This window comes from Protopterus annectens, chromosome 9.part0 (genome assembly GCF_019279795.1).
Source record: "Protopterus annectens isolate FY-2018-M chromosome 9.part0, PAN1.0, whole genome shotgun sequence".
In the NCBI taxonomy this organism is placed as follows: Eukaryota; Metazoa; Chordata; order Ceratodontiformes; family Protopteridae; genus Protopterus; species Protopterus annectens.
Genome location: NC_056743.1, coordinates 1,215,601,618 through 1,215,617,023, shown reverse-complemented (window position 1 = coordinate 1,215,617,023; position 15,406 = coordinate 1,215,601,618). Strand labels below are relative to the sequence as shown.

The 15,406-nt window shown below is 43.5% G+C and overlaps 1 protein-coding gene across 1 annotated transcript in view; it reads right to left on the bottom strand.

Moving 5' to 3' along the window:
• Window positions 1-15,406, bottom strand: part of GSTP1 (glutathione S-transferase pi 1) — a gene marked incomplete at its 5' end in the record, with an annotated part of 94,145 nt that overhangs the window by 34,356 nt on the left and 44,383 nt on the right. The window contains 1 exon segment of the mRNA XM_044084142.1: window positions 6,512-6,615. Coding sequence (XP_043940077.1) covers window positions 6,512-6,615 — 104 coding nt within the window.

Genomic DNA, 15,406 nt, shown 5'->3' with positions numbered 1-15,406 from the left:
GTACCTCACCAAGAGGATCAAAGGGCTCAGACAGATGCCATATGCTAACTCCAGCTCTACTCCGTGGCATACCGCCTGCTCAGAGGCGATCTGTGCCCGACGTATAAAGCCATGTCCAACCTGGAATTAATGGACATGCTGCACCTCAGAAAATCCAAATCCCATAGAGCTAAGTGATTGAGAGACTTGAACCTCAGCACTGAAATAAATAGGACATGCTGGAGGACATATTCATACCCCAGAGGCTCCCCTCACTCTGGAATAAAATCCCAGTCCAGGTTAGGCAGAGTCCCTCATTGACTCTCTTAAAGAGGAATCTTGAGGAGTGGATGGGGATCCTAGGTTTACCCTGGGTATCACTTCTGTGTCACTGAGACAGAGGCACAGTATACTAACCTCGAAAAAGGGCATAGCAAAATTAATTTAAAAAGGGTGGCGAAAGCCAAATATACTCTGGCTAGGCTTATAAATGCCCTAGGGCAGATAGTCTAGTATGAACCTATGAGAGAGCATTTGGTTACTGGAGTGCAAGAATTCAAGAAGTGTGGATATTATGGCTTTGACTGGGGAGTCAGCGAGCTCCAACTGCTTGACCAAAATCAGCCAGAGCCAAAAAAATTGGCCGTGCATGTCTGGTAATTAATGGGTCTTACTGCTAAAGTGACAGGTGATAATGGAGGGTTTTGGAGGGTTCTGCAGATGTGGCTTTGTACAGATTTACCTCATTAGGGTCCTTGTAGAATCTATCTGGGCATTGGGGTGCAGGAAGCTGTGAATCAGGTTTTTTGAAGCAGCCAAGAAGGCATTCAGGAAAGCAGGGTGTATGGGTGGTGCAGCAGAGGGGCTAGGAGACTCCAATTGGAGTAGGTCACAATATCCATTTTGTGTCTCTGACCCAACTGCTGTCCCACATGAAGAAACGTTGAATAGTCTCCCCAAAGGTGACTCTCCTGGGGAGTCTGTTCGAGGCATATCCCAGAGGGGAAGCAATTAAATTGAGGGAATCATGAATTCTCGTCTCTTGAGTAGACAGAGCAGGTTCACCTTTGGGGTAGAATCCGAAGGGGTCTGGACCAGAGCCAGGGCCTGATGCAAGGCCAGGAAGGTGTTTAGAAGGCCTTGGGTAAAGGCCTGCCAATCTGGAGACGGCTGTGATTCCCTCTGGGATGTGACCTCTGCTACATTAACGCTAACCATTTAAAGCAATTCTCTAGGTATAGAGTTTTAACACTGCTAAGTGGCTTCTAAGGGTTTTGGGGATGAAAATACGACAGGTGGTGTGGTCATGTTCTTGGCCCAAGTAAAACAGGCACAACTCATGCAAATCCTTATGTGGAATTTGCCTTCCACACCTACACTTGCCCTTTCTACCAAACATTAACCCAAAGCAGTAGCAAGCATATAAAATTCCCTAGGAGGTACTTCTGAAACTAGATGGTGCAAAAATCACTTTTCCAAAGGAGTGACGACTGGAGCTGGCCATCACAGGCAGCAGAAAAGTTCTGAGGAGGGTGCATACATACAATTTATATCAGACATCTGCTTATGACCAATGTCTGCAGGGAGAGAGGTGGGACGTCATGGGCACCCTAGTAGTAGAATTTAATTTTTGTATAATGGCCAGACATACGAGAGTTCAGAGGCAAACTCCCTTGTGTTATGGAAACAGCAGCATATGAATAGGACCCATATGCATTTGTCTTAAATTACTTGAGCACTGAAGACACTCCAGAGTAAAGCCATAGAATACACTAGACTACAAGACAAACTGCAGTGCTAGAGAGTTTCCCTTTTGCAGAACAGACTGGCCTCAAATTCCTTTAGTTCTTCCTTGGCATGTTTCAGCTACTTTTCCCCAGAAGTAAAGCTAAGGCCTCTTAACTATAGGTGAATGGTTATTAAAATTTAGAAATTAGATTCTTTGCCAAGCAGAGAATGTAGAATATAAAATGGAGTAATGTGCTCAGTGCTTCTTGGTCTAGAGTTTAAATACTTTTGAAACCAGTCTTTCAAGCACAGTTTATGCTACCGATTACAAACCAATAAATAGCTTAGAATCAAAGACAATTCTGTGGAATTTAAAATTCTATAGCATTATTTTACACTCAAAGTACTTGCAAAAAGATCTAGATGCTTGTGTATTTAAAGTTTTAACTTTCAAACATTTTCTCCCGGAGAACTTTAGATTTTCCTTGTTTTGGCAATACTAGTCATTATCCAATGAGTGTTCCCAGTTTTTGCTGAACACTAAACTATTAGCAAACCCAACTGAATACCTCGATGTTCAAAATGGATTCCCTTAAACCATCAAGGCTTTGTGAAACAGCCTGGGAAGTACTGAACAGACCATCTAAATCTAGGGTCTATATTACCCCAAAAAAAATGTCAACCCCTATACTGTGAAAATCCCGAACGCACTAAACCGCGAAAAAAAATATCGGTCAGTGTCAACCCCACCACCCGCTACATACCTACCCAAAGAAAATAAATAAACCACACATACACTAACCAAACCCTACTTCTAACCCAAGGTAAAGCACCAAAACCCTACCTCTAACCCTACACTAAACCCCAAATACACAACTATGCACTATCCTTAACCTCTCCCTAACCCTAAGGGTCTGTAACTACTGCACATGTCCCCTACACACATACACTCAAAACAATAAATAATCCACATACATACATTTAACAAAACCCTACCTCCAACAAAACCCTACCTCCAACACTACACTAAACCCCATATACACAACTATGCACTATCCTCAACCCTTCCCTAACCCTAAGGTCTATAACTACCGCACACTTCCCCTACAGACATACACCCAAACAAAACAAACAATACACATACACTTAAAATAACCCTACTTCTAAACACTACACTAAACCTTACATTACCCATCTATACACTTAACCCAAATCCTAACACAAAAGTCCTATCGCACACTTTCCTTACTGAGCTATACATCAGACAGGCCAACCAAAACAATTAGACATTGCAGTTTTGTATGTTAGGGATTTCTGTATTTCACGCAATACATGTCAACGTCTTTGCATTTGCTCATACTTTTGCGTTCGTAATACAGACCCCTAAATGTACAGTGTTATGGCCAACAGCTTTCCAATCCTAGGGATTCCCCAGTTGGATTTTCCAATAATTTATCAAATAGTCTGGATTTAATGTGAACACAGCTTACTTTTCCATGTTCTCACGATGTGCCAGCACCGACTTTGGTAGATGGCAGTCTTGCCCATTGCAAATAGTTCACCTATTTAGGTGAACAGCTAGTAATATAAACTGAATTTTAAGTTTGACTGGTCAGTCCCACTAACCTATTAGTTTCTTTTCAGGGGAGACCAAAGGTATGGTTTATACTACTAGCCAGGGTACCAAGAACTTCCCCTACTCTTTCAGTAGGTGCCGTGGGATCTTTTACATCCACCTGAGCTACTAGGCTTCAGTTTAATATCTCATTCGAAGACCTGCACAAGAGTACAGCATCACCCTTTGTGCTGCACTGTCAATCCACCTACCTGGTGTGGGAATATAACCCACAGCCTTCTGCAAAGGAGTGTGTGCGTTACCTGCTGTACCACTGACATGTACCATTAGTTAAGAGTGATCATCTGACTCAGACTTTAGAGTGGAAACCATCTATATTTCCTATTTCTCTCAAGAATACAAGTTGTTCAAATGATGTTCATGCCAAAGACATTTTCTTTCTGCATCTAATGAAAAGGTTTGACTAGCTTTGGCAAGGTAACACAAAGAGAAAAATTTCACAGGTTGTATTTCCAAAATGTCTGGTCCTACAGTATAGCAGTAATAGGACAAAAGTTAAACAAGATCCAGAAATATTTACAAACATCTGTGGGCTGATACCTAGAACATAGAATTGATCCTGAACAGTTTTGTCTAACAAGATTTGGGGACGAGGAGTGGTCAAATGGTCTGAAAAGGAACATCTTTTCAAAAAAGAAAAAATCTCCCAGACTGTGGCGGAGCTCTAGAATATTGGGTAACAAACTAAAAAAAAACGACAAGGTTATTTAATGGTCTTCCTGGACAGGAGTATTAAGATTTTACATTAATTTTTCACCGAGTTGTTACAGGTGATCTAGATGAAACGGTTTCAGCAGGACGCGACAGTGAAGACCCAACACATTCAGGTATTAAATAGCAATATTTAGAGATGTTGCAATGTAAAACGGAGTGGTATCTAGTACTAGTTTGGTATGGACGAGATTACATATATTAAACCTATGTTTGGCATTCAGTACCAAAGGCCCAGTCTCCAATATTCATGACAATAGTGTCAGATATTACAGATGTTACTCCCTCCTGGCAGATTACACTCGCATGATTTGGCATTGTTCATTGAGGCAACCATTATGGCATTGGGCTATTCAGAAAAGATTACACTTGCATGATTTGGCATTGTTCAGAGAGGTAACCATTATGGCATTGGGCTATTCAAAAAATACAAAAGGGCAAAGGCTTCCCTACCACCTAGCAAAAGGTTATCCATTTCTGGCTAGAGGATTAGAGTTGCACCGTAGATGACATAAGTACAAGCTGGATTATTTATGCATGATTATAGCAACCCTACTTGCCACTACTTACAGATACTGGAGACAAATGTCATCCAACTGGGATATCCATATTCTTGCATGGTTTCATACTACAACTTCATGGGCTCAAGTGACAAAGATCTGTGAAAAATACTATTACTCCTTTACCTTTATTTATTAGGGCGACATTTGTCCTGGAAGTTTGTGACAGACATGGGAAAAGATGACTATTTAGATCACTAGAAAATAAATGGCGACTTAAGTTAATGTGGACTAATTTTACATATGCCACAAATAATGCTCTATTTGATCTGCACCTGAAAAGCTATACTTGAGAGCAGTTTTCAGTTAGGCATGTAATGCGTTTTTAGTGGTAGCTGTGATTTCTATGGTGTGCAGTTAGGAAATGTCTCTATTAACAAAACTGGGCTTAAAGGAGAGTACACCAAGCCAAGTAAAAATACTGCAGCAGTATACAAAGGGCACATCTCAAATCTAACAGATGACATCGGCTGTCAAGCAGAGAACCACGTCAAGGCACAGAACTTTGCGGGATAGCCAGTAGAGCTACCTTTACACCTGTGAAGCTACACAGAGGCACAACAGCAGCCTACTTCAGTCACCTAATAACCGCCAGATAAAGGGAGTAGGTAAAGGGTTATAATTATCCATTTGGGACAGGACTTGATTGCCTATATCAAAACACTGTGCAGGAAGCAGTCCATCCTTTCACTTGGAAGGTTTAAACTGAAATCCTGAATAAAATATTAAATTGCACTGTAACATCTCCATGATGAGCAACTCATTTAAAGGTGAGTGCACTTGCAAAAGTGGGGCAACTGTGTAAGGGAATATTACAAATGTACACCTTGTACAAACTGATACTCTAATAAAGACAGTGGGGATACATAGGATTATACTTCATGTAGAGGGAGGCCCAACAGCTACTCATGTTTGTCAGAATCCAGATATGACAGCCCACTGTATCAGAGGGTACAAATGTGTGGCCACTGTACAAGAGGGTACAAACATGTGGCGTTAGAAAGACCGAATCAGATGGTTGACTCAAGGCAAAGCTAACCAAAATGACAAAAATTCCTTACCACCCTGCAAACCCTTGTTTACACAGTTTGATTCACTCATTTCAGAACCAGGGCCCTCCACATTACCACCATTGATTTCAGAACCAGGGCCCTCCACATTACCACCATTGATTTCAGAACCAGGGCCCTCCACATTACCACCATTGACTCTTATAGAAAGATTACTCCTTTAGCACTCCTGAGCAGATGAGTAGACAAAAGAAACGCCCCAGCTCTCCCTCCTCAGATAATGCACCCCCCCCCCAAAAAAAAAAAGTTAGTCTTATTTTAGTCTACAGAGAGGAGTCAGTGGACATCTCTGGGCAAGCTGGAAGTGTGCAGAGATGAGTCAGTGGACATCTCTGGGCAAGCTGGAAGTGTGCAGAGATCCTGACAGAGGACAAGTACCCTCCTACCCTACCTCAGTACATAGTATTGATACCCGTCAAACCTACCAGAGCCACATATAAAGAGGCAAAGTCAAACATTACTGGTCAAGTGGCTTGCCCAACTTGCAAGAGACCAAGGAAATCTAGGATCAAAACCCTACAAGATAGGATGAAGCCGATATGCCAGATAATTACATTTGTCCTGTTTTTGACAGCACTTCCTTTATAAAAAGGTATTGTCCCCTCTAAAATCACTGACTACTTGAATGTCACTTCATAAGTGTAGTGGCAAACTTACATTAGGGAGTGTTAATGTGCTAAACAGACTGTCGCAAAATTAAAGGCACATATTAAGTGTAATCTCTCAAACTGTTTTAAAGATGGACTGGTACAGCTCAATAGAGGACAGCTTAAATACATCACTAAAATAGTACCCAAAACAAAATGCACAGTAATCTGTGTACTTACATATTCCTTGTATATGAAAGTGAAGTATGTTATACGCAAGTCTTCAGCACCATCATTCACCATGTCTATCAGAGCAGCTTCCTGGTGAGTTTTTCCATAAAGGTCTGGGGGGAGTAATTAGAAACAAGTATATATTTACATGTACAGCCTTTTTGCGTTAGTATAACCATTCACTTCAGTGTAAAGTATATGATAAGTCCCACCAACACTGCATTTCTGCACCTGTAATAGCTATAGCAAGCCTTGGGGGGCAGTTCCTGCCTGTGACTTTTGAAAAACCTAAAGACCCATCAAGATTCTTATACAGTGGCAATTTAGTGCCCCATAGTAATGCATACTATGCTGTTGCACAGCTGCACAAGTGATCATATTCTCCAAGCATGCCAATTTGCCCCATGTAACAAGCACCTTCCTGAAAAGAGAGATACCACAGTGCACATACTTGCTCAGCTTGAAGGTAACAGCAGCTACAAGGACAGGGTAAACCTTCTTGAAGCAAGACATGGTCAGTTCTACTGTAAGAAGCTCTAGCTACAGAATCTGAAGTCTGGCATGTAAATAAAGCATCACAACACTGATGCATTGGCATCTGCAAACCTCTCGTTACTGATCAAAGGAAATGGCAGTTTCTGATAAAAAGGAAAAGGTACCCCTTTTAGGTTAACACACAAGCTCCCAGTGCACAGCCAGGTGAAGTTCATGCTCCATTTCTCCTGGATTGGGGACAACTTTGAAGCAATTTCTGGCAGAAAAGACTTTTTGTAGAATGGGAAACTGCTACAACATACTATGGTCCTAGATGTACTGCCCTAAAGGGCATCCTATCTTTTGAAGTACTGCCTCTAGTTCTCTATAAAAAAAGGATAGAGAACCAAGCGAAGTGGATGAGCACAAAAGTATTTCTAAGATGTTAGCATGAAATGTAGCCAAGCTAGCAGGAAAATGGTCAACCAGAATACGAGATGTGCAGAGGTTCTTCCATGTGAAAGATAGTTATTCTTCAGGAAGCTCCTTTATCACCTTGTGGTAAACTACAATCCAGTCCATAAAGTCAGGAGGGGACTGACCTTCACAGTCTTGTGTTGCACAAAGCCAGATGCTAAAGTCACAACCTATCAACCAACAATCTGACGAGGTTGCACAAGGTACCACTCTACTCAGGAAGAACAAGATAGCATTTTGGTAGCTATAAACAAACCATAACAACCCCAGCAGATCAAGTAAAAGTTAGGCAGAGGAACACACTGGGATCCTAGCTGTCTTTCTTCCACAACATTTGAAATCATGGCAGAAGTGCTTACATCTTATCCCTTGGGTCATGAAATAACTGCATCTTCCACATCCTTCTCATACCTTACAGAAGAGGAGGGGACAGTTTTGTGGTCAATCTCCTGCATGCCCTTTTCAGAAAGGGCCAGATTAGTCACCCACTTGCTCCCGTCCCTGAAAACAGGACTGGGACAGAATGATGCCACTTTTTATGATCTGCTACAAGATTACCAGTGTCCTTCAAGTGGTGTGGAACTACAGTATTGCTTTACATTAGCCTAGCTGGGCAAGGACTGGTCTCTAGAAAATTTGAGGGGGTCAGAATCTTCACTCAACTCCACCTGTTATAAGTGCATAGGCAGGGCACTCTAATGGATTTGGTTGCAGAAAGTAACAGTCACAGAAAAGACTGTTCCCAATTTCAGGGTTGGAGCAGCAGGCAGCTAAAAAGCATATTTTTTCTGTGATCAGTTGAGGGCTGTGCCTCTACACTTACTGTCAGACACCCCCACAGCTTCAGGAATGTAAGCAGCACCATAAAGACAGATGCACTTTCTGGACATAACGATAAGAGTCAGAGCTTGGACATGGCCAACGTCAACAGTCCCAACTTCACACCAATAAAATTCTGAGCAAGAGACTACCTACGTCATGGTCACCCCTGCAGAATGCAAAAGGTGAGAAGACAGATAAAGGCATAATCCCAGATGTATCAGGAGCCATTTGTCCAGGTAAAGGAACACAATCTTTTCAAAGTTATGGCCAGCATGGGCAACTTGATAAAGGCAGTGTGTGGAGGAAAATCTAGACAGCACAGTACAAGTTATGTCCACCTAGACAGAATAATTTTATGGTGTCCCGTGTACACTGGCACAAATGTCAGTACAATAATGCCAGCCAGCAAGAGTGCGAGTCTCTGCAGGATATCCATCCCAAAATGAAAAACAGATGTACGGTTGAAGATTCCAACTACAGAATGGCATAGAAATGTTATTCCCCTTCAAGGCCAGTCCCCTTATGAAAGCAATGGCATCTTTACAGCCCTAGATCTAGAGAGCCTGGGCCAACTGAAATCCACAGTGGTGGGATGATTTTATAGTGGGCAGATCTCTAAAAAGATCTACCTATGACAAGAGCAATGGCTAAACATCTGCAGAGAACTGGACAGCCATCTCTTACTCTGGAAACTGCTTCCAAGAGGACAATTCGTCACATCACCTTGAGGTAAACAGCATCGCCTTTAATGCTAACTAGCTTGTCCACCATAAAAGATAGTCAAGGCCTTCAATCCCAGACCATAGTCCAAGTTGACAGGCTACACAAGAATTACCAGAACTAGGAATAATTCTGGGTTTTATGCCTCGGTCTAAGAGAGACATGGGTTTAATGCCAGCCTTCTTTCCTTCAAGAAATCTAAAAGCATTCATCCACTTTTTTTCTTCTTCCCTATAGTGACTTCATAGGCATCACAATGACAGAAGTTATGTCTAGCACTACTGTGGTCACCACTGATACTTATGGACCGACAGCAAGCAATTAAGTGCCAAGACAACCCATTCTAGAGAGGCCAGTACCAGGCTTAGAATGGTCAATTCAGAGGGTGCAATCTGGTACCAATCAGATTTCCAAATTTCTACTTGGGTCATCCTTTGCCAGGGATAGCCTCCAGCAGGTCTTCAACTGATCTGGCAGCCTGTGTAGTGGCAGGGATAAGTACTGCCTATCCATAATGGACTGGAGATGCATTCTTTGAAAGAGTCATGCTTATACAGATCTTGGGTTACAGTACTGATGGTTCCAAAAACAACCATCTGAAGAGGAATAGTGGGTGCAAAAACAGCCCTCTGAAGGAAGTCTCAGATGGATAGTCAAAATCTTTACTTTAGGGAATGACATTTATAGCTTAAGCACTTGCTACAGGGATAACTACTACTGTTCCCCTAAAAAAAAAAAGAGTTTGGCAGCTGCAGTCCTTTTCAGATGCCAAGTAAGCCAAAACACTTCCTCCATTCACCTTCAGTTTTACAAGATTTAAATTGCTTGTAAATGAAAAGGACCGTGCCACTCCCTGAAAACAGAAAAAAAGCAACACTTGTGCAAGTCTTGAGCAACTGATAACCTACATGGATACTATGATTTGAGAGGTAAATATAACTAATATACTGCATTAAGGTAGCCAATGCACGACAAAGTTTGTACGAGTAAAGGGTATAGTGATGTAGCTAGTACAGGACACAAAAGATCCAAGAGTGCCTGAAATGTCAGCTTTTGGGAGGGAATTGTGAGGGCACCCCTTCCCTATTCTTCACCATAGGGCAAGGCCACACTGCATCAGACTACGAACTTAATACAAATCGCTTTGCAAAACAAGTTAAAGTTAGGGAGACTAAACTGATTAAATCATGTACCTCACTTTTATAACAATGTGCAAGAAACTCCTACATGGATTGTGGTGTTGAGACAGCCAAATTTCCTCTCAGCTAGGTTGATGCGCTCCCATCCAGGCATCAGGACCCCTGTGGTATGAGAGGATGCCCATCTGTCATCTTTAAATTTGTCTGGTAGGTGCCAGAGCACTGACTGCACATGTGGCAAGTGCCTCCAGGGAACTGCACAACCAGAAGAACCCAGAAGGATGTAGTAGTGTCCAACATCCCCTGATGCAGTGAATTCCAGAATAGCCTGTTTTAACAGAGGCCTGTCCTCTGCCCTTTGTAATGGATATGTGCTTCTCCTTGGTTAGATCTGTTGCACATGCAATACATGTAGAATCCTTTCTCCTTTGCTTTGTGAGGTAGGGAGCAATACTGAGGCTGAACAAAACATTTAACTGGTAGCACTTCTGCCCTTGAGAACATGAGTTGGTTAGATCTGTTGCACATGCAATACATGTAGAATCCTTTCTCCTTTGCTTTGTGAGTAGGGAGCAATACTGAGGCTGAACAAAACATTTAACTGGTAGCACTTCTGCCCTTGAGAACATGAGGATGGGAGTTTTGCCTATGAAAAAGGCTTCCAAGTCAAAAATCTTTTTGACATGCATTATGGCAAATGGGAAAATTATGTAAAATAAAAGATAAACTGCTGTCTCCACCAGTGTTATTTCTACAGCACAGTTAAAACAAGACAGAAGAGTTCCAGCTGATTTAAAGAGATTGTCTGTGCACTACCAGTGAAGCAGATTCCAGGGCAAACATATTATGTACTTTCAATGAAACACAAGCCAGATTTGTAAAGGTAACTGGGGACCATGGACACAGCTTTAAATTTTACATGTATCCTAACCTACTCTGAACGCAAGAGCAAAGCCTTGTTCTGGAGAAAAGTCTGCAACCCAAGTTAGTGGTACCAGTCCATTTTTTTCATACTTGGGATACAAATACCACCTCAGTCAAAGTCTGTTCTCAGGTTAGAGAATAAAGGATGGTTTAAAAGAATCCGATATTCTTGGTGTCTTAGTTTTGAAAGTGAAAGGTGCAACCCACCTGAGGGCCTAGTCCTGAAAAGGTGTCCCTGCTCAACATCCACTCAATAGCCTGCTTCTGTTCAGTTTAGCAGATCTGGCAGCATCTTCCTGACATATAACATAAGATACCATGCTGTGGGTCCCCTCCTGCTTTGATATACCATGACCGTCTTATTAGAGGATCATAGCATCCCTTGTTTGAATACTTCCAAGGTACAAGCTACAACCACTGCCTCCTTAATATTTGTTTGTTCTGAATTTTGTTCAAGGTCTCCTGAATTATTTACTTCTCTGAAAAAGGATATATTCAAGGAATCTCCAGTGACTAGAGCTTACTTAAAAAGGGACCCCCGGTCCCTCCAAAGTTTTCACCCATTAGATTCACCATGAAATATTCTCCTGCTGGAAGGCAGTGAAGTGTTATGATACAGAGTGTGGGCATTAGGTTACAAGCCATTCTCTGGTAATCCAATTCTGCTGCTGAACGGAGTTGAAAAGGTAATAAATAGCACCTTTTCTCAAGAATCTGACTGGGGCAGCCAAGGACCAAGTAGGTTAACTGACCCAGGCCAATGACAGAAACCCAAAGTTTAGTAATTGAGTAGACTGCAGGGCAGTTATGTCTTACCATAACGTTCTGAGTTGATGATCTTTCATCACCGATGGATTTGTTTCAGAGCCCTCGGAACAGAGCCTTCCTTATACCAGCTTGCGTGCACAAAAACCCAAGCGAAGCTGCTCCCCACAATGCCCTTCACTCAGTTACCGCAGATGGACTTTGTATGCAACATATAGAACCAGCAAATCGGGAGGCCATCTCTGCGCAGAAACCCTGAAACACCAAAGACCCAGAAGATCCACTAGGAGCCTTTGGTGGGAGGGTGTGATGACTAGAAGATAAACAACTCAGATGGAACATTATGGTAAGACATAACTTCTTTATCTGAAGTTAATCTTCCTATTCATCACGGATGGGAGAGAATCCCAAGCTACTTGGAGAACCTGTGGCCCTCAACAACATTCCTGAGAACCATTGAATCAAAGGCCACTCTTCCCCTGGAGATCATATCCAATTTGTAATGCTTGATAAAAGTATGGGGTTTAGTCCCAAGTGGCAGCTGCAGAGGTGTCATCCATGGAGGCCCTAGAGTGGAAGGCAACAGATGCTGCAATAGTCCTAGTTGAGGGAGCTTTGATTTGACCAGGCGTACCAGATTCATTCGTAAGAGAATATGAAAAGCTAATGCAATCTGAGCCATTTTGACAAGGTAACTTTTGATACTGCACCTCCCATCCATTCTAGGGCCCGCAAAGGAAATGTAAAGTTGGTCTGACTTGCGAAAGGACTGTCCGGGTAGAAACATAATTGTCTATGAACATCCAATGAATGTAGGCAGTATTCTCCCTTGTTTGAATAATTTGGAAAGAATACAGGGAGCTCAATAGACTGAATAAAAAAAAGTCAGAAACCACCTTGGGGAGAAAGGATGGGTTAGTACGAAGTGATACTCTGTCCTTATGGAAGATCAGACAAGGGCTCTTGATACACAAGGCTTGCAAAGCAGATATTAGTCTGGCTGAAGTGACCGCCACCAGAAATAAGGATTTCCATGACAGGAATTTTAGATCACATGCTGCCGCAGGCTCAAAAGGGGGTAGAGAGACTGGAGAACCTGGGAGAGATTCCATGCCTCCACTGGCTGCCTGATGGGAGGTCTGCTGTGGAATATTCCCTTGAGGAAGGTCTTGGAGAGTTGGGTGGAAATAAGCAGAACTCCATCTAACCCATTATGAAAGTTGGAAACAGCTGCTAGATGAACTTGAATGGTAGAAGCTGATGCACCATTGTCGAACAGCTCAGCAAGATAATGAATAGCTACAGGAGCAGAGAACGGATCTAGCTCCAGATGGTGTGACCAAATAGTGAATCTTTTCCATTTGTCCCTGTAAAGTTTACTGGAGGATGGTTTAGGTGAGGCCAGGATAATCTCACGGACGGACAAAGAAAGGGTTTCCTGCCTGGAAACTAACAGAAGTGGAGAAACCAAGCAGTCAGCTTGAGTGGACAGATTCGGGGGAGTCTTCCCTTGTGGGTGAGATATGAGGTAATTATGAGCATCTAGGATCCAAGGAGGTTGGAGGATCACCTTGTTTCTCAACCGAAATGCTTTTAGAAAAGAGGACTCGGGGGAATCTGAGGAGAAGCATAAAGGAAATCAGTGGGCCAATCATGAATCAAAGAGTCTCTTGGCGACTCCCCATGAGGGGAAAAAGGGCAAAGTAGCTGCGGCATTGTGTGTTTGACGGGGAGGTGAAAAGATCACAGCATGGCTGGCCCCAACAGCTGAAGATTTCTGCCATCACACTCAGACCAATCACAAGGACGGAGGATGCATCTGCTTAGTCTGTCCACAATCACGTTTGAGCTCCCCAGAATACGAGTTGCGATCAGAAAGCTGTTGGAAGCCATCGCCTACTGCCAGATTCTCAAGGCTTTGTGATATAGGGGGTAGGATTTAGTCCATCCCTGTACCAGACAGACATGTCAGACTGGATAGCAATCATTCCAGACGGGAGCAGCTGGTGAAAAGCTTGCAATGCCAATAGCACCGCTCTTAACTCCAGGACATTTACATGCAAGTTGGCCTCTATACTGGACCACATGCCCTGGACTGACTTTCTCTGGAAGCACCCCCCCCCCCCTATCATGGGAAGAGTCCATGGTCACCGTGGCACTGGGTTGGTGATCCTGGAAGTGGCGACACCAAAGATTTTCATTTGGTGGATGAGTACAGAGGAGATCTTGTTTGCAGGAGTTGGTGATTAGGATCCATGAGCTCAGACGGTGAAGATTGGATATCCACTGGGACTGGCAGTCTCATATGTAATCTGGCTAGGGGAACAATTGTGATGGCTGCAGTCATAGAACCCAAAACCTGGAGAACTTCCCTTGCAGACTTTCTTTGACAGAGTACCACTTGAACTTGTGCCCTTAATCTCTGAAGCCTGTGAGGGGGGAAGAGACTTGACTGAGTGTTTAATATTGCTCCTATGAATTCCAATTGTTGGGGGCTGAAAGTTGGATTTTTCCCAGTGGATGCCGACAGCCAAGCAGCTTGGTGCAGATAGAAATGCGCCCCAACTGCTTCCAGAGGAAAGCAATCTGGCAGGGCTTCAGGAGCGCTGATACGGTCTTCCCAGAGAAGACATCTCTGGAGTCCTGATTCCAGGGACCCCCCCTCTGCCCTGAAAGGGGAGTCTTCCATTATTGGAACCCCCTCTGCCTCTGGGGGAGTCCTCACCATGTGCGTCACAGAAAGGACAGAGACTTCTTGTGCCACATCTTCCCACTCCTCTGGTTCCTGGAAAAGGAATGGAGGTTTGGAGAAACGTAGGCCCACGGCGGACAAGGTCTTCTCATCCTGCTCGCACCTGGCTAATGTATCCTTGACCTTGGCACTGAACAGAGCTGCTGGTTTGATAGGGGCGTTTAAAACAGAAAGATTTGTGAGTCTGCGAGGTCACAAATGCACATTCAGGCATGGCATCTGACTTGCCTGCACCCACAGCTCTAGAAGCTCCTTCGGTTGCATGGGACGGCAACCTCATGGAAAAACTGGATATCTACTATAGGGTGGCAAGTTGGGAAGCAACTTTATCATGTGCACTGTCCAAAACTTGATAGAGGGTTCCAGAGAGTTCGGTGACTAGATCTCTGGAGCATGTGCAAAAAAGTTCAGAGACCTGACCGCAAAGGTCACACTCAAAAACTTGCTTCCCTAACCCACCACCCAGGACTCTACTGGGTGGGTGAACAGCAGGACTTTCCTCCACAGGGTCCTTTTTCATGGCTGCCGCCACCACCATAGCATCTACTGGCAAACCTCTGGACCATTTGTGTTAATCCTCTGGAGGGAGGATATCTTACCGGATATCCTAGGGATGGCCTCAACGGTGTCAGGGTTCTTCCATGCCCGCTGCGCAATGAGCTTGACCAACTCATCGGCGGGGGGGGGGTCACCCAAGTAGTAGAGGGCAGAAGGGCAGAGAGCGGAAGGCCTGCAGGAATACGGATTCCTCCAAGGAAGGGATTGGTGGGCTTCCAGTCATCCCTCTGTTTCGAGATTTCCAGGATGTCTCCACATAAGAGATAGTCGGGG